General features: G+C 47.8%; 1 protein-coding gene across 1 annotated transcript in view; it reads right to left on the bottom strand.

The window, feature by feature from the left end:
* The window catches only part of col4a4 (collagen, type IV, alpha 4), a 42,730-nt gene that overhangs the window by 18,778 nt on the left and 4,299 nt on the right, over positions 1-19,653 (bottom strand). Inside the window, exons 4-26 of the mRNA XM_053320400.1 lie at positions 18,581-18,715; positions 18,230-18,274; positions 17,590-17,706; positions 16,631-16,699; positions 14,802-14,837; positions 14,656-14,718; positions 14,518-14,553; positions 14,382-14,423; positions 13,590-13,670; positions 13,412-13,456; positions 12,858-12,920; positions 8,577-8,621; positions 7,537-7,590; positions 7,371-7,431; positions 6,745-6,849; positions 6,379-6,534; positions 3,272-3,361; positions 2,978-3,138; positions 2,827-2,899; positions 2,600-2,706; positions 2,326-2,509; positions 923-991; positions 479-586 (exon numbers count right to left, since the gene is read on the bottom strand). Of these exons, the coding sequence (XP_053176375.1) occupies positions 479-586; positions 923-991; positions 2,326-2,509; positions 2,600-2,706; positions 2,827-2,899; positions 2,978-3,138; positions 3,272-3,361; positions 6,379-6,534; positions 6,745-6,849; positions 7,371-7,431; positions 7,537-7,590; positions 8,577-8,621; positions 12,858-12,920; positions 13,412-13,456; positions 13,590-13,670; positions 14,382-14,423; positions 14,518-14,553; positions 14,656-14,718; positions 14,802-14,837; positions 16,631-16,699; positions 17,590-17,706; positions 18,230-18,274; positions 18,581-18,715 (1,945 nt within the window). The remainder of the gene's footprint in view (positions 1-478; positions 587-922; positions 992-2,325; positions 2,510-2,599; positions 2,707-2,826; positions 2,900-2,977; positions 3,139-3,271; positions 3,362-6,378; positions 6,535-6,744; positions 6,850-7,370; positions 7,432-7,536; positions 7,591-8,576; positions 8,622-12,857; positions 12,921-13,411; positions 13,457-13,589; positions 13,671-14,381; positions 14,424-14,517; positions 14,554-14,655; positions 14,719-14,801; positions 14,838-16,630; positions 16,700-17,589; positions 17,707-18,229; positions 18,275-18,580; positions 18,716-19,653) is intronic.

Here is a 19,653-nt window from a genome sequence, read left to right as displayed (position 1 = left end):
GTGTTGGACAGGTGAGTCAGTGTTGGACGTGTTGGACAGGTGAGTCCGTGTGGATGTGTTGGACAGGTGAGTCCATGTTGAACAGGTGAGTCAGTGTGGACGTGTTGGACAGGTGAGTCAGTGTGGACGTGTTGGACAGGTGAGTCCGTGTTGAACAGGTGAGTCCAAGTGGACGTGTTGGACAGGTGAGTCCATGTTGAACAGGTGAGTCAGTGTGGACGTGTTGGACAGGTGAGTCCGTGTGGATGTGTTGGACAGGTGAGTCCGTATTGAACAGGTGAGTCCGTGTGGACGTGTTGGACAGGTGAGTCCGTGTGGACGTGTTGGACAGGTGAGTCCATGTTGAACAGGTGAGTCCGTGTGGACGTGTTGGACAGGTGAGTCCGTGTGGACGTGTTGGACAGGTGAGTCAGTGTTGGACAGGTGAGTCAGTGTTGGACAGGTGAGTCCGTGTGGACGTGTTGGACAGGTGAGGTACCTTGTCGTCCTGGAGGTCCAGTAACTCCAGAATGTCCTTCATCTCCTTTTGGTCCATCAGGTCCAGTGTTGCCACGGAAACCTGGAGGACCCGGAAGTCCTCTGTAGCCTGCAGGGACAGTCAGGTGAGGAGACATGTGAGGAGACAGGTGAGGAGACAGGTGAGGAGACATGTGAGGAGTCAGGTGAGGAGTCAGGTGAGGAGACAGGTGAGGAGACAGGTGAGGAGACATGTGAGGAGACATGTGAGGAGTCAGGTGAGGAGACATGTGAGGAGACATGTGAGGAGTCAGGTGAGGAGACAGGTGAGGAGGTGAGGAGGTGAGGAGACATGTGAGGAGGTGAGGAGGTGAGGAATCAGGTGAGGAGGTGAGGAGGTGAGGAGACAGGTGAGGAGGTGAGGAGGTAGAGGAGACATGTGAGGAGACATGTGAGGAGGGTTTACCGTTATTTCCCGTCTCTCCTTTCTGTCCAGGAGCGCCAGGATTCCTGGGTACACACGGCAGGGTGTCTCCTGCAGGAGGAGTCAGATAGGAGGAGTCACACAGGAGGAGTCACACAGGAGGCATCAGATAGGAGGAGTCACACAGGAGGAGTCACACAGGAGGCATCAGATAGGAGGAGTCACACAGGAGGAGTCACACAGGAGGAGTCAGATAGGAGGAGTCAGACTGGAGGAGTCAGATAGGAGGAGTCAGACAGGAGGAGTCACACAGGAGGAGTCACACAGGAGGAGCCAGATAGGAGGAGTCAGACTGGAGGAGTCAGACAGGAGGAGTCAGATAGGAGGAATCAGATAGGAGGAGTCAGATAGGAGGAGTCAGACAGGAGGAGTCAGACAGGAGGAGCCACACAGGAGGAGCCAGACAGGAGGAGTCAGATAGGAGGAGTCAGATAGGAGGAGTCACACAGGAGGAGTAACACAGGAGGAGTCACACAGGAGGAGTCACACAGGAGGAGTCAGATAGGAGGAGTCACACAGGAGGAGTCAGATAGGAGGAGTCAGATAGGAGGAGTCAGACTGGAGGAGTCAGACAGGAGGAGTCAGACAGGAGGAGCCACACAGGAGGAGTCAGATAGGAGGAGTCACACAGGAGGAGTCACACAGGAGGAGTCACACAGGAGGAGTCAGACTGGAGGAATCAGACAGGAGGAGTCAGACTGAAAGAGTCAGACTGGAGGAGTCAGACAGGAGGAGTCAGACAGGAGGAGTCAGACTGGAGGAGTCAGATAGGAGGAGTCAGATAGGAGGAGTCAGACAGGAGGAGTCAGATAGGAGGAGTCAGACAGGAGGAGTCAGATAGGAGGCGTCAGATAGGAGGCGTCAGATAGGAGGAGTCAGACAGGAGGAGTCAGACAGGAGGAGTCAGATAGGAGGCGTCAGATAGGAGGAGTCAGACAGGAGGAGTCAGACAGGAGGAGTCAGATAGGAGGAGTCAGACAGGAGGAGTCAGACAGGAGGCATCAGATAGGAGGAGTCAGATAGGAGGAGTCACACAGGAGGAGTCAGACAGGAGGCGTCAGACAGGAGGAGTCACACAGGAGGAGTCACACAGGAGGAGTCAGATAGGAGGAGTCAGATAGGAGGAGTCAGACAGGAGGAGTCACACAGGAGGAGTCAGATAGGAGGAGTCACACAGGAGGAGTCAGATAGGAGGAGTCAGATAGGAGGAGTCAGACAGGAGGAGTCAGACAGGAGGAGTCAGACAGGAGGAGTCAGACAGGAGGAGTCAGATAGGAGGAGTCAGACAGGAGGAGTCAGATAGGAGGAGTCAGATAGGAGGAGTCAGACTGGAGGAGTCAGATAGGAGGAGTCAGACAGGAGGAGTCAGATAGGAGGAGTCAGACCTTTGACCCCTTTGGGCCCCGGGGGCCCCGGGAACCCTGGAGGCCCCGGGGCCCCCGGGTCTCCGCGCTGCCCCACTGCTCCGACCACGGCTGGTCCTGGAGGTCCGGAGGAGCCGGCCGCCCCGTCTGAGCCCGACAGCCCCGGGAGGCCGCGGTCCCCCGGAGGCCCGGAGAAGCTGTCGCCCTGGCAACCAGAAACACACACACAACAAACATTAATGAAAAATACACAACTACGCATCTACACAACTACAACTACACAACCAATGCTAACCTGGGGGCCGGGGGTCCCGGGGGCCCCGGCGAACCCTTCGGCTCCTCTCCTCCCTGAGAAGCCCTGCCGGCCCGCTGGACCCTCCTCACCTATGTTTCCTTTCTCACCTGGAGACACAAAGATGACATCATTCCTGTCACACTGCAGCTGTATCCACTAATCAATATATCAGTTTAATATTGATCACATGATGTCATCTTTGGGGGGGGGGGGGGGGGGGGTCTCACCTTTAATATCCACCACACTGAAATCTCCCTTCTGACCTTTGAACCCTGTGATACCTGGGAAGCCGCCCAAGCCCTGCAACCAACCAATCAGTGAGTCAGTCAGCGAGCCAATCACAGTGAACCTGCTGATGCGACCTTTGACCCTGCTCACCTGTGTCCCGCCCACTCCAGGGTCTCCAGGTGACCCTCTCTCACCTCTCAGACCTGGAGTCCCCGAGACCCCCGGGAACCCCGGAGACCCTGCGGCCCCTTCAGTGCCAGGGGGCCCGATCAGAGTAACGGAGGGGCCACACCGACACTCCCCACGGTCACCTGAGAGACACACACACACACACACACACACACACACACACACACATACACACACACACATAGATTATTACTGTCTCTTGTTAACAGCTGTGGAGGAGGAGAGCCAATCAGAGGACAGCTGACACACACTGACCTTTGAACCCTTGGAAGCCTTGGGCCCCCGGAGGCCCCGCCTCTCCTGGCTCCCCAGAGAGTCCTGGAGCCCCGGGGAGACAATACCGACCTGAGGAGAGACACAGGGTTAGGGTCAAGGTCTAGGGGTCAGGGGTCAGGGGTCAGGGGTCAGGGTACTACCTGTGAACACGGTGCTACTCTACCATAACTACTACACAACGGTACTACCGGTGAACACGGTGCTACTCTACCGTAACTACTACACAACGGTACTACCGGTGAACACGGTGCTACTCTACCGTAACTACTACACAACGGTGCTACCGGTGAACACGGTGCTACTCTACCATAACTACTACACAACGGTACTACCGGTGAACACGCTGCTACTCTACCGTAACTACTACACAACGGTACTACCGGTGAACACGGTGCTACTCTACCGTAACTACTACACAACGGTACTACCGGTGAACACGGTGCTACTCTACCATAACTACTACACAACGGTACTACCGGTGAACACGGTGCTACTCTACCATAACTACTACACAACGGTACTACCGGTGAACACGGTGCTACTCTACCATCATTACTACACAACGGTACTACCGGTGAACACGGTGCTACTCTACCATAACTACTACACAACGGTACCACCGGTGAACACGGTGCTACTCTACCATAACTACTACACAACGGTACTACCGGTGAACACAGTGCTACTCTACCATAACTACTACACAACGGTACTACCGGTGAACACGGTGCTACTCTACCATAACTACTACACAACGGTACTACCGGTGAACACAGTGCTACTCTACCATAACTACTACACAACGGTTCTACCGGTGAACACGGTCCTACTCTACCATAACTACTACACAACGGTACTACCGGTGAACACGGTGCTACTCTACCGTAACTACTACACAACGGTACTACCGGTGAACACGGTGCTACTCTACCGTAACTACTACACAACGGTACTACCGGTGAACACGGTGCTACTCTACCATAACTACTACACAACGGTACTACCGGTGAACACGGTGCTACTCTACCATAACTACTACACAACGGTACTACCGGTGAACACAGTGCTACTCTACCGTAACTACTACACAACGGTACTACCGGTGAACACGGTGCTACTCTACCGTAACTACTACACAACGGTACTACCGGTGAACACGGTGCTACTCTACCATCATTACTGCTGTCAACCCTAGGAAGGCCACAGGACCGGATGGAGTACCAGGGAAAGTACTCAAGGCATGTGCTGACCAACTTGCACCAGTCTTCACTGTCATTTTCAACCTGTCACTGAGACAAGCCACCATCCCAGCCTGCCTAAAATCGGCCACCATCATCCCAGTGCCCAAGAAGTCACCCACAAACAATCTCAACGACTTCCGCCCAGTAGCACTCACCCCAATCATCACAAAGTGCTTTGAAAAACTGGTACTGAGACACATCAAAGCCTGTCTCCCCCCCACCCTTGACCCACACCAGTTTGCATACCGGACAAATAGATCCACTGAGGATGCAATAACCACCGCTCTCCATGCTGCACTGAGCCACCTCGAGAAAAGGGGGAGCTATGTCAGAATGCTCTTCATCGACTACAGCTCAGCCTTTAACACAATAATACCGGACATTCTTATCCCCAAGTTGGCCAACCTGGGGCTCCCATCCTCCACCTGCTCCTGGATCAAGGACTTTCTGGTCAACCGACCCCAGCACGTGAAGCTGGGGCCTCACCTCTCATCCACCCGAATGCTCAGCACCGGCTCGCCCCAGGGCTGTGTGCTGAGCCCACTACTCTACTCACTCTACACGCACGACTGCAGACCCACCCACCCTGAGAACATCATTGTGAAATTCGCGGATGACACAACGGTGGTGGGGATGATCACAGAGGGGAACGAGACGGCCTACAGAGATGAGGTCCTTAGACTCAGTGAGTGGTGCGCCCTCAACAACCTGGCACTGAACATCTCCAAAACTAAGGAACTCATCCTGGACTTCCGACGGAACAAAGCCGCTCCTGCCCCCCTGTACATCAACGACGGATGTGTGGAGCGTGTGGAGACCTTCAAATTCCTTGGGGTCCACATCTCTGCTGACCTGTCCTGGGCAGCCAACACCACCGCACTGGTCAAAAAGGCTCAGCAGAGGCTACACTTCCTGAGAGTGCTCAGGAAAGAGCAACTCAGCACCAACCTGCTGGTGACCTTCTACCGGTCAGCCATTGAGAGCCTGCTGACCTATGCTGTGTCAGTGTGGCACTCAAGCTGCACACAAGCGGACAGGAAAAGACTACAGAGGGTGACCAACACAGCACAAAAGATCATCGGCTGCCCCCTATCTCCCCTGTCCACCATCTACAACTCCCGATGCCTAGGAAGGGCAATGAGCATCACAAAAGACCATACACATCCCGGCTACCACCTCTTCAACCTGCTGCCCTCTGGCAGGCGCTACAGGAGCATATCAGCCAAAACAAACAGACTCAGAGACAGTTTCTTCCCAAGAGCCGTCACCATACTCAACTCAAGCCTGCACTAAAAAAAAAAACTGATCCAGACCCAATCAAGATCTGTCACTGCACTACAATATGTCTTAACACCGCCATTTGCATATCAATATGCTCTCAGACATATACCTTTGCACTATTATTACAGCATACTTGCACTAAAAATGTCATGGCTACCTCAACCACGTGCTGCTAACCACTACAGTCACTTATTTCACCTTTACTGTACATAATTTTCTTAAATGTCTATTTTATTTTATGTCTATTTTATGACTATTTTATGTCTATTTAATGTGTGCACTTCATGGCGAAGCTTCAAATCTCGTTGTACTTTGTATAATGACAATAAAGGCATTCTATTCTATTCTATTCTATTACTACACAACGGTACTACCGGTGAACACGGTGCTACTCTACCGTAACTACTAGGGTTAGTTACTACTGTGGTATCGTGATACTACCCGGAACCACGATACTTTGGCTGGTATAGTATCGTGGGTATTCATTTTGGTATAGTGACAGCACTAGTCAGGGGTTAAGGTCAGGGGTCAGCAGGAGGTGCTGAGTCAGCAGGCTTCTGGTACCTGGACTCCCTGGTTCTCCTTTGGGCCCTTGGGGTCCTGGGCGTCCTGGTTTCCCGGGTTCTCCAGGTGTGGGTTCACCTACAAATACTTGACCCGGTTCTCCTCGGTCCCCTCTGGACCCTGGAACTCCCATCTGACCCCTGGCACCTGCTGGTCCTGAGGAAGAACATAATCATACCACCTTAAACCCCATACCACCTTAATCCCCATACCACCTTAAACCTCATACCACCTTAAACCTCATACCACCTTAAACCCCACACCACCTTAAACCCCACACCACCTTAAACCCCATACCACCTTAAACCCCATACCACCTTAAACCCCAGACACATGCCCATGGAACATGTATAAGCAGTGACTGACCGGGGATGGGCCTGCCAGGGGCCCCTGGGGGGCCGTGTGTTCCCATGAAGCCCATGTCTCCTGGGGGGCCGCTCTGTCCTGGGTCCCCGGGGGCCCCGAGGTCACCTGGATGACAGAATTAGCATTAGCATTAGCATTAGCATTAACACCACATGCTACTTTGAACTCATTCATTTATTTTTATTATTTTATAAATTTATTTAAATGCAGTTTACATCATTAATGTTTATAAAGGATCAGTTTACTCTGTTAATGTTTATAAAGGATCAGTTTACATCGTTAATGTTTATAAAGGATCAGTTTACATCATTAATGTTTATAAAGGATCAGTTTACATCATTAATGTTTACAAAGGATCAGTTTACATCATTAATGTTTATAAAGGATCAGTTTACATCATTAATGTTTATAAAGGATCAGTTTACATCATTAATGTTTATAAAGGATCAGTTTACATCGTTAATGTTTATAAAGGATCAGTTTACATCATTAATGTTTATAAAGGATCAGTTTACATCATTAATGTTTATAAAGGATCAGTTTACATCATTAATGTTTATAAAGGATCAGTTTACATCATTAATGTTTATAAAGGATCAGTTAGGGTTAGGGTTAGAGCTCTGTACCTGTGTGGGTGACCACTGCGTCGTAGGGTTGGCCTTTAGGACCCGGATCTCCAATCATGCCCTGGGAACAGACAGGCAGTTACATATGGAGCTACGTGCTCTTTATATTAGCCTGTATGTGATTGGCCAGCACAGCGCACGCTGCATGCAGCACAAACAAACTGACCTTCAGACCTTCTCGTCCAATCAGACCTGGAAGACCAGGACTTCCCAGAGTTCCCTGCAAATACACACATCATTAAAATCCTAGTCTCTGATTGGCTGGCAGGTGATTATAACGTACCTCCACCAGTCAAGTATTACAACAAAGACATTACACACATATTCATAAATAATAATTACATTACTGCTAAACTAAAGCTGCTCGGCCCTCTAGCCAGCGTCACTGGGAGCAGGCAAGTGAAGCTGACCAATCCTGTTAGGAGGACACTGAGGTCCATATCAACACATCATGATTGATTTTGGATGTTTGCGTTACTGTTTGCTTTCTCTATGAAGGTTTCTGTCAAATTAAAATCTGCCTGCTGAAGATCTTGATCCTTGTGTTGGTGCTGCAGGTCTAAAGGTCTGAGCTGGTCACGAGCTGGATGAACAAAGGTTCAGATAGAAGCAGAGATGGGTTGCTCTGTGTGTGTTTGGGAAGTGACAGGAAGTCAGCTGCTTGGGTTCAGTTAGTATGGATGTTCATCATCAGGACTGTGTGACAGTACCAGCAGAACCCTGACTGATGCTGTTCAGAGAAGGATCATCGAAGCACCTCCAGGACCACCTGAACGAGGTGTGGTGATGATTCTGTCACAGCTGGAAGCTATAACCTAATATTACTAACCGTAACTCTACGAGAATAGATATATAGATATATAATAACCGATCAGTGTCCTTGCAAGGTGGACTCACACAGGTAGACACGCAGGTCTTATAGACTCTAAACTAACCGTGCGTAGTCTGAGTCAGTTATCACTGCTACTAGCTGCTGTTCCTTACTGGAATATGTGTCCCAACCCCTCCAACCCCCCCCCTTCCCAGTCTCTGTGTAATGAACTCAGCTGTGTGTTAACGTTGTAGTTTCTCTGTGGAATAAAACATTTCATAACACAAACGTTTTCCAGGATATCACGTTTTAATACTCCAGAGCGACAGAAAGCTATCAATCAGTTCATCGTCTTTGTAATCAATAAACAGGAAGTTTACATTCTGATGACTCACCTTGACTCCTTTTTCACCTCGCCAGCCGGGACGTCCAGAGAATCCCTGAAACACACAAACTAATCAGCACTGATCAATACTGATCAACCATGTAGAGACCACTGATCAATACTGATCAACCACGTAGAGACCACTGATCAACCACGTAGAGACCACTGATCAACCACGTAGAGACCACTGATCAACCACGTAGAGACCACTGATCAACCACGTAGAGACCACTGATCAATACTGATCAACCACGTAGAGACCACTGATCAACCACGTAGAGACCTCTGATCAATACTGATCAACCATGTAGAGACCACTGATCAATACTGATCAACCACGTAGAGACCACTGATCAACCACGTAGAGACCACTGATCAACCACGTGGAGACCACTGATCAACCACGTAGAGACCACTGATCAATACTGATCAACCACGTAGAGACCACTGATCAACCACGTAGAGACCACTGATCAATACTGATCAACCACGTAGAGACCACTGATCAATACTGATCAACCACGTAGAGACCACTGATCAATACTGATCAACCACGTAGAGACCACTGATCAACCACGTAGAGACCACTGATCAATACTGATCAACCACGTAGAGACCACTGATCAACCACGTAGAGACCACTGATCAACCACGTAGAGACCACTGATCAATACTGATCAACCACGTAGAGACCACTGATCAACCACGTAGAGACCTCTGATCAATACTGATCAACCATGTAGAGACCACTGATCAATACTGATCAACCACGTAGAGACCACTGATCAACCACGTAGAGACCACTGATCAACCACGTGGAGACCACTGATCAACCACGTAGAGACCACTGATCAATACTGATCAACCACGTAGAGACCACTGATCAACCACGTAGAGACCACTGATCAATACTGATCAACCACGTAGAGACCACTGATCGATACTGATCAACCACGTAGAGACCACTGATCAATACTGATCAACCACGTAGAGACCACTGATCAACCACGTAGAGACCACTGATCAACCACGTGGAGACCACTGATCAACCACGTAGAGACCACTGATCAGTACTGATCAACCACGTAGAGACCACTGATCAATACTGATCAACCACGTAGAGACCACTGATCGATACTGATCAACCACGTGGAGACCACTGATCAACCACGTAGAGACCACTGATCAGTACTGATCAACCACGTAGAGACCACTGATCAATACTGATCAACCACATAGAGACCACTGATCGATACTGATCAACCACGTAGAGACCACTGATCAACCACGTAGAGACCACTGATCAACCATGTAGAGCCCACTGATCAATACTGATCAACCACGTAGAGACCACTGATCGATACTGATCAACCACGTGGAGACCACTGATCAACCACGTAGAGACCACTGATCAGTACTGATCAACCACGTAGAGACCACTGATCAATACTGATCAACCACATAGAGACCACTGATCGATACTGATCAACCACGTAGAGACCACTGATCAACCACGTAGAGACCACTGATCAACCACGTGGAGACCACTGATCAACCACGTAGAGACCACTGATCAGTACTGATCAACCACGTAGAGACCACTGATCAATACTGATCAACCACATAGAAACCACTGATCGATACTGATCAACCACGTAGAGACCACTGATCAACCATGTAGAGCCCACTGATCAATACTGATCAACCACGTAGAGACCACTGATCAATACTGATCAACCACGTAGAGACCACTGATCAACCACGTAGAGACCACTGATCAATACTGATCAACCACGTAGAGACCACTGACCAATACTGATCAACCACGTAGAGACCACTGACCAATACTGATCAACCACGTAGAGACCACTGATCAACCACGTAGAGACCACTGATCAATACTGATCAACCACGTAGAGACCACTGACCAATACTGATCAACCACGTAGAGACCACTGACCAATACTGATCAACCACGTAGAGACCACTGATCAGTAGTGATCAACCATGTAGAGACCACTGATCAGTACTGATCAACCACGTGGAGTCCACTGATCGACCACGTAGAGACCACTGATCAACCACGTAGAGACCACTGATCAATACTGATCAACCACGTAGAGACCACTGATCGATACTGATCAACCACGTAGAGACCACTGATCAACCACGTGGAGACCACTGATCAACCACGTAGAGACCACTGATCAGTACTGATCAACCACGTAGAGACCACTGATCAATACTGATCAACCACGTAGAGACCACTGATCGATACTGATCAACCACGTGGAGACCACTGATCAACCACGTAGAGACCACTGATCAATACTGATCAACCACGTAGAGACCACTGATCAACCATGTAGAGACCACTGATCAATACTGATCAACCACGTAGAGACCACTGATCGATACTGATCAACCATGTAGAGACCACTGATCAGTACTGATCAACCATGTAGAGACCACTGATCAACCATGTAGAGACCACTGATCAACCACGTAGAGACCACTGATCAACCACGTAGAGACCACTGATCAACCATGTAGAGACCACTGATCAACCACGTAGAGACCACTGATCGATACTGATCAACCACGTAGAGACCACTGATCAATACTGATCAACCACGTAGAGACCACTGATCGATACTGATCAACCACGTAGAGACCACTGATCAATACTGATCAACCACGTAGAGACCACTGATCAACCACGTAGAGACCACTGATCAACCACGTGGAGACCACTGATCAACCACGTAGAGACCACTGATCAGTACTGATCAACCACGTAGAGACCACTGATCAATACTGATCAACCACGTAGAGACCACTGATCGATACTGATCAACCACGTGGAGACCACTGATCAACCACGTAGAGACCACTGATCAGTACTGATCAACCACGTAGAGACCACTGATCAATACTGATCAACCACATAGAGACCACTGATCGATACTGATCAACCACGTAGAGACCACTGATCAACCATGTAGAGCCCACTGATCAATACTGATCAACCACGTAGAGACCACTGATCAATACTGATCAACCACGTAGAGACCACTGATCAACCACGTAGAGACCACTGATCAATACTGATCAACCACGTAGAGACCACTGACCAATACTGATCAACCACGTAGAGACCACTGATCAACCACGTAGAGACCACTGATCAATACTGATCAACCACGTAGAGACCACTGACCAATACTGATCAATCACGTAGAGACCACTGACCAATACTGATCAACCACGTAGAGACCACTGATCAGTAGTGATCAACCATGTAGAGACCACTGATCAGTACTGATCAACCATGTAGAGACCACTGATCAATACTGATCAACCACGTAGAGACCACTGATCGATACTGATCAACCATGTAGAGACCACTGATCAATACTGATCAACCACGTAGAGACCACTGATCGATACTGATCAACCACGTAGAGACCACTGATCAACCACGTAGAGACCACTGATCAATCAACCACGTGGAGACCACTGATCAACCACGTAGAGACCACTGATCAGTACTGATCAACCACGTAGAGACCACTGATCAATACTGATCAACCACGTAGAGACCACTGATCGATACTGATCAACCACGTAGAGACCACTGATCGATACTGATCAACCACGTAGAGACCACTGATCAGTACTGATCAACCACGTAGAGACCACTGATCAATACTGATCAACCACGTAGAGACCACTGATCGATACTGATCAACCACGTGGAGACCACTGATCAACCACGTAGAGACCACTGATCAATACTGATCAACCACGTAGAGACCACTGATCAACCATGTAGAGACCACTGATCAGTACTGATCAACCACGTAGAGACCACTGATCAACCATGTAGAGACCACTGATCAATACTGATCAACCATGTAGAGACCACTGATCAACCACGTAGAGACCACTGATCAATACTGATCAACCACGTAGAGACCACTGATCAGTACTGATCAACCATGTAGAGACCACTGATCAACCACGTAGAGACCACTGATCAACCACGTAGAGACCACTGATCAATACTGATCAACCACGTAGAGACCACTGATCAGTACTGATCAACCATGTAGAGACCACTGATCAACCACGTAGAGACCACTGATCAACCATGTAGAGACCACTGATCAACCACGTAGAGACCACTGATCAACCACGTAGAGACCACTGATCAACCATGTAGAGACCACTGATCAACCATGTAGAGACCACTGATCAGTACTGATCAATCATTTTCAGACGGACTCACCCTGGATCCCGGAAATCCCACAATCCCTTTCTCTCCTTTGATTCCTGGAAGAGCGTCCAGACCCTGAAACAAAAATCAGTAGAACCCTGTGTTCAGTAGAACCATGTCTTCAGGAGAACCTTATGTTCAGTAGAACCATATGTTCAGTAGAACCCTGTGTTCAGTAGAACCCTGTGTTCAGTAGATCCCTGTGTTCAGTAGAACCCTATGTTCAGTAGAACCCTGTGTTCAGTAGAACCATGTGTTCAGTAGATCCCTGTGTTCAGTAGAACCCTATGTTCAGTAGAACCCTGTGTTCAATAGAACCTTGTGTTCAGTAGATCCCTGTGTTCAGTAGAACCTTGTGTTCAGTAGAACCCTGTGTTCAGTAGAGCCCTGTGTTCAGTAGAACCCTATGTTCAGTAGAACCTTGTGTTCAGTAGAACCATGTGTTCAGTAGAACCCTATGTTCAGTAGAACCCTATGTTCAGTAGAACCCTGTGTTCAGTAGATCCCTGTGTTCAGTAGAACCCTGTGTTCAGTAGAACCCTGTGGTTGGATCTTACTGGACTTACCGGGAACCCCTGAGTGCCACAGAGACCTTTGAAGCCTGGTGGACCCTGAAGAACCAACAGAACCCAGCATTAGAACCCAGCATTAGAACCCAGCATTAGAACCCAGCATTAGAACTAGTACGACTGAAATACAAAGGCTGTAATCTGATTGGCTGGAAGAGTCTAAAGCTCCACCCACCTGTTCTCCTTTAATGTAAAGGTCCTCTGGAGGGTCCACGTACTCAAACGGCCCTGGAGGCCCCTGGAGGCCCTGCTCCCCCTGTGGGACACACACAGTACACACATAGTACACACACAGTACACACACAGTACACACACAGTACACACATAGTACACACAGTACACACATAGTACACACACAGTACACACACAGTACACACACAGTACACACACAGTACACACATAGTACACACATAGTACACACAGTACACACACAGTACACACACAGTACACACACAGTACACACATAGTACACACAGTCTTTGAGCTGAATCAGACATGCTATGTGGACATGTGGAGTGTGGCTCAGCCTCCGGCTCGAAGGACCAGTGTGTTGGATGTAAGGTTCAGACTGGAGCCACACAAACCACCAGGACGCAGAATCGCCTTGACTTAATATTTGTTTATTATTTTCAATGCTTGGGTTGAAAGGTGGTGTCACCGAGCCATGGTTAATGAGCTGAGGTCCAATACGCATGGCAAGGTGAGCACCACCAGCACACACACACACACACACACACACACACACACACACACACACAGTCTGGAGACAAAGGAGAAAAAGGGGAAGGCCTCTACTGGGCCTCTATTTGTAGAGTGGGAGGGACAGTGGGAGGTGCTCACATGCATCTCCTGCTCTGCTCTCCTGCAGACAGGAGTGCTCCGCCTTGGAGTTTGTGACACACACAGTACACATCACGAGGTCCAGAATAAGAATATTTTAACAGCAGATCAATTTTAAAGTTTTTACCTCGTCTCCTTTCTGTCCGGGCAGAGACCGACCTTTCTCTCCCTGAAACCCAGAAATACTGTTATTAACCTGTTATTACTGTTATTACTGTTATATAATCAGTAATCAGCAGTGAGGATCTGAGTCTGATACTTACAGGTGGACCTCTGGAACCAGGAACACCAGGAAAACCCTGCAGACAGAAACAAGAAACCACTTCAGTGTCTCACAGCTCAGTCCCGTACAGAGTCTTAACAAGGCTCAGATTATTATTATCATCATTATTATGACTCACGTTGGACCCCAGCGGTCCTGCAGGACCCAGAGCTCCACTCAGACCTGATAAGCCCTTCTTACCCTGCAGACAGACAGACAGGAAGCTGCTCACATGTTTTATGGAAAGAAACTTTAAAATATGTGAAAGATAAAAAGTGTTCCCACCTGTGGACCAGGTAGTCCGCTGGGCCCGACGTCCCCCTGCCAGACACAAAGTCACGGTACATTAATAATGACTGTGTGTCAGAACCATCGATACGACCTGGAGTAACCTTAAAATGAACTGTTGTCTCCATGGAAACCCGAACCCTAACCCTGGATTAACCATAAAGTGAACTGTTGTCTCCATGGAAACCTGAACCCTAACCCTGGATTAACCTTAAAGTGAACTGTTGTCTCCATGGAAACCTGAACCCTAACCCTGGATTAACCTTAAAATGAACTGTTGTCTCCATGGAAACCTGAACCCTAACCCTGGATTAACCTTAAAGTGAACTGTTGTCTCCATGGAAACCTGAACCCTAACCCTGGATTAACCTTAAAATGAACTGTTGTCTCCATGGAAACCCGAACCCTAACCCTGGATTAACCTTAAAATGAACTGTTGTCTCCATGGAAACCCGAACCCTAACCCTGGATTAACCATAAAGTGAACTGTTGTCTCCATGGAAACCTGAACCCTAACCCTGGATTAACCTTAAAGTGAACTGTTGTCTCCATGGAAACCTGAACCCTAACCCTGGATTAACCTTAAAATGAACTGTTGTCTCCATGGAAACCTGAACCCTAACCCTGGATTAACCTTAAAGTGAACTGTTGTCTCCATGGAAACCTGAACCCTAACCCTGGATTAACCTTAAAATGAACTGTTGTCTCCATGGAAACCCGAACCCTAACCCTGGATTAACCTTAAAATGAACTGTTGTCTCCATGGAAACCCGAACCCTAACCCTGGATTAACCTTGAGATGAACTGTTGTCTCCATGGAAACCTGAACCCTAACCCTGGATTAACTTTAAAATGAACTGTTGTCTCCATGGAAACCCGAACCCTAACCCTGGATTAACCTTGAGATGAACTGTTGTCTCCATGGAAACCCGAACCCTAACCCTGGATTAACCTTGAGATGAACTGTTGTCTCCATGGAAACCCGAACCCTAACCCTGCCCAGGACTAATAACAGGGTATCACAGGGTAAGGTGTATTTACAGCGTGGGGTACTTACGGGTATCACAGGGTAAGGTGTATTACAGCGTGGGGTACTTACAGGTATACCGGGGTAAGGGGTATTTACAGCGTGGGGTACTTACGGGTATCCCGGGGGAAGGGGTATTCACAGCGTGGGGTACTTACAGGTATCCCGGGGTAAGGGGTATTTACAGCGTGGGGTACTTACGGGTATCCCGGGGTAAGGTGTATTTACAGCATGGGGTACTCACGGGTATCCCGGGGTAAGGTGTATTTACAGCGTGGGGTACTTACGGGTATCCCAGGGTAAGGTATTTACAGCGTGGGGTACTTACGGGTATCCCGGGGTAAGGTGTATTTACAGCGTGGGGTACTTACGGGTATCCCGGGGTAAGGTGTATTTACAGCGTGGGGTACTTACAGGTATCCCGGGGTAAGGGGTATTTACAGCGTGGGGTACTTACAGGTATCCCGGGGTAAGGTGTATTTACAGCGTGGGGTACTCACGGGTATCCCGGGGTAAGGTGTATTTACAGCGTGGGGTACTTACAGGTATCCCGGGGTAAGGTGTATTTACAGCGTGGGGTACTTACGGGTATCCCGGGGTAAGGTGTATTTACAGCGTGGGGTACTTACGGGTATCCCGGGGTAAGGTGTATTTACAGCGTGGGGTACTTACAGGTATCCCGGGGTAAGGTGTATTTACAGCGTGGGGTACTTACGGGTATCCCGGGGTAAGGGGTATTTACAGCGTGGGGTACTTACGGGTATCCCAGGGTAAGGTATTTACAGCGTGGGGTACTTACGGGTATCCCGGGGTAATGTATGAAGTAGATCGCTGGATCTCCTGGAAATCCCTTCAGTCCTGGTGAACCCTGGAACACAAATACAACATTATACCTGTTACCCCCTAACCCTGAACCCTGTTACCTAGGTTACCTGTATATTATCTCTATGGTTACCTGTATATTATCTATGGTTACCTGTATATTATCTCTATGGTTACCTGTATATTATCTCTATGGTTACCTGTATATTATCTATGGTTACCTGTATATTATCTCTATGGTTACTTGTATATTATCTCTATGGTTACCTGTATATTATCTCTATGGTTACCTGTATATTATCTCTATGGTTACCTGTATATTATCTCTATGGTTACCTGTATATTATCTATGGTTACCTGTATATTATCTCTACGGTTACCTGTATATTATCTCTATGGTTACCTGTATATTATCTCTATGGTTACCTGTATATTATCTCTATGGTTACCTGTATATTATCTATGGTTACCTGTATATTATCTCTACGGTTACCTGTATATTATCTCTATGGTTACCTGTATATTATCTCTATGGTTACTTGTATATTATCTCTATGGTTACCTGTATATTATCTCTATGGTTACCTGTATATTATCTCTATGGTTACCTATATATTATCTCTATGGTTACTTGTATATTATCTCTATGGTTACCTGTATATTATCTCTATGGTTACCTGTATATTATCTCTATGGTTACCTGTATATTATCTATGGTTACCTGTATATTATCTCTATGGTTACCTGTATATTATCTCTATGGTTACCTGTATATTATCTATGGTTACCTGTATATTATCTCTATGGTTACCTGTATATTATCTCTATGGTTACCTGCATATTATCTAACCCTAACCCTATTTCATGGATCAGTTCTAGCTCAGCTATATATGATATCTACGTTACTCATATTATTAATGGATTAGAAGTTCTGACCGGTTCTCCATCAGGTCCTGGATCTCCAGGAAATCCAGACTCTCCTCGGTCTCCTCTGGTCCCATTACATCCATCCAGACCTGGAAACCCGGGACCTCCGGCTGGACCTGGATGACCCTGAACAAACAAACATAAACTAACAGACTGACCTTTAACTTCACAGGGTTAGGGTTAGGGTTGAGAGGGTTAGGGTTGAGAGGGTTAGGGTTAGGGTTAGGGTTGAGAGGGTCTGGGTTAGGGTTGAGAGGGTCGGGGTTAGGGTTGAGAGGGTTAGGATTAGGGTTGAGAGGGTCTGGGTTAGGGTTGAGAGGGTTAGGGTTGAGAGGGTCGGGGTTAGGGTTGAGAGGGTCGGGGAGAGGGTCGGGGTTAGGGTTGAGAGGGTCAGGGTTGAGAGGGTCGGGGTCAGGGTTGAGAGGGTCTGGGTTAGGGTTGAGAGGGTCTGGGTTAGGGTTGAGAGGGTCTGGGTTAGGGTTGAGAGGGTCGGGGTTAGGGTTGAGAGGGTCGGGGAGAGGGTCGGGGTTAGGGTTGAGAGGGTCTGGGTTAGGGTTGAGAGGGTCAGGGTTGAGAGGGTCGGGGTTAGGGTTGAGAGGGTCGGGGTTAGGGTTGAGAGGGACGGGGTTAGGGTTGAGAGGCTTCTTACCGGGAGTCCTTCTAACCCAGGAAAACCAGGAACGCCGACATTCCCCTGAAACAACAACCACACTTTTACTTCAGTGTACCATCAGACTACTCTATTATACTATTATACTATTATACCATCATACCATTATACTATAATACTATAATACTATCATCCTATTATACTATTATACTGTACTATAATACTGTTATACCATTATACTATTACACTATAATTAACCTTAACCCTATACTATAATACTATCCTCTACCATACTCTACTGTACATTATACTGTACATTATACTCTACATGATACTCTACTATAATGTGACGACCACCAGAACTGTGATGACTGTCGGCCATTTATTCACCATGTCTCCCTTCAGTCCTGAAGCTCCGGTGGGACCCTCGTTTCCTCGGTGGCCCTTCTCTCCTGGAGGCCCCTGTGGGCCGGGGAAACCTGGGGGACCCTGAGGGCCCTGCCGTCCCAAAGGACCTGGAGCTCCCTGCAACACATGAACAGCAAACTTTGAACCTGGCAGAAGCAAAGAAACTATGAGAAGGAAAAGTCATCACAGTCTTTTCTTCCAAATATTCGCTGTCGGTCCCCAAAAAGTCTCCACAGATGATTTTAAACCCACTGAGTCCATTTAGAGAGCTCCCTTTAAAACACTGATAAACCCACTGAGTCCATTTAGAGAGCTCCCTTTAAAACACTGATAAACCCACTGAGTCCATTTAGAGAGCTCCCTTTAAAACACTGATAAACCCACTGAGTCCATTTAGAGAGCACCCTTTAAAACACTGATAAACCCACTGAGTCCATTTAGAGAGCTCCCTTTAAAACACTGATAAACCAACGAGCTCACATTAACTAACCAGCTCACATTAACTAACAAGCTCACATTAACTAACAAGCTCACATTACTAACGAGCTCACATTAACTAATGAGCTCACATTAACTAACAAGCTCACATTAACTAATGAGCTCACATTAACTAACCAGCTCACATTAACTAACGAGCTCACATTAACTAATGAGCTCACATTAACTAACGAGCTCACATTAACTAACGAGCTCACATTAACTAACCAGCTCACATTAACTAACGAGCTCACATTAACTAATGAGCTCACATTAACTAACGAGCTCACATTAACTAATGAGCTCACATTAACTAATGAGCTCACATTAACTAACGAGCTCACATTAACTAATGAGCTCACATTAACTAACGAGCTCACATTAACTAATGAGCTCACATTAACTAATGAGCTCACATTAACTAACGAGCTCACATTAACTAATGAGCTCACATTAACTAACCAGCTCACATTAACTAACCAGCTCACATTAACTAACGAGCTCACATTAACTAATGAGCTCACATTAACTAACGAGCTCACATTAACTAACCAGCTCACATTAACTAACCAGCTCAC

The sequence above is a fragment of the Scomber japonicus genome, chromosome 6 (assembly GCF_027409825.1).
Source record: "Scomber japonicus isolate fScoJap1 chromosome 6, fScoJap1.pri, whole genome shotgun sequence".
Taxonomy (NCBI): Eukaryota; Metazoa; Chordata; class Actinopteri; order Scombriformes; family Scombridae; genus Scomber; species Scomber japonicus.
Note: the sequence above shows the minus strand (reverse complement) of the source record. Positions and strands in the feature narration are given on the sequence as shown.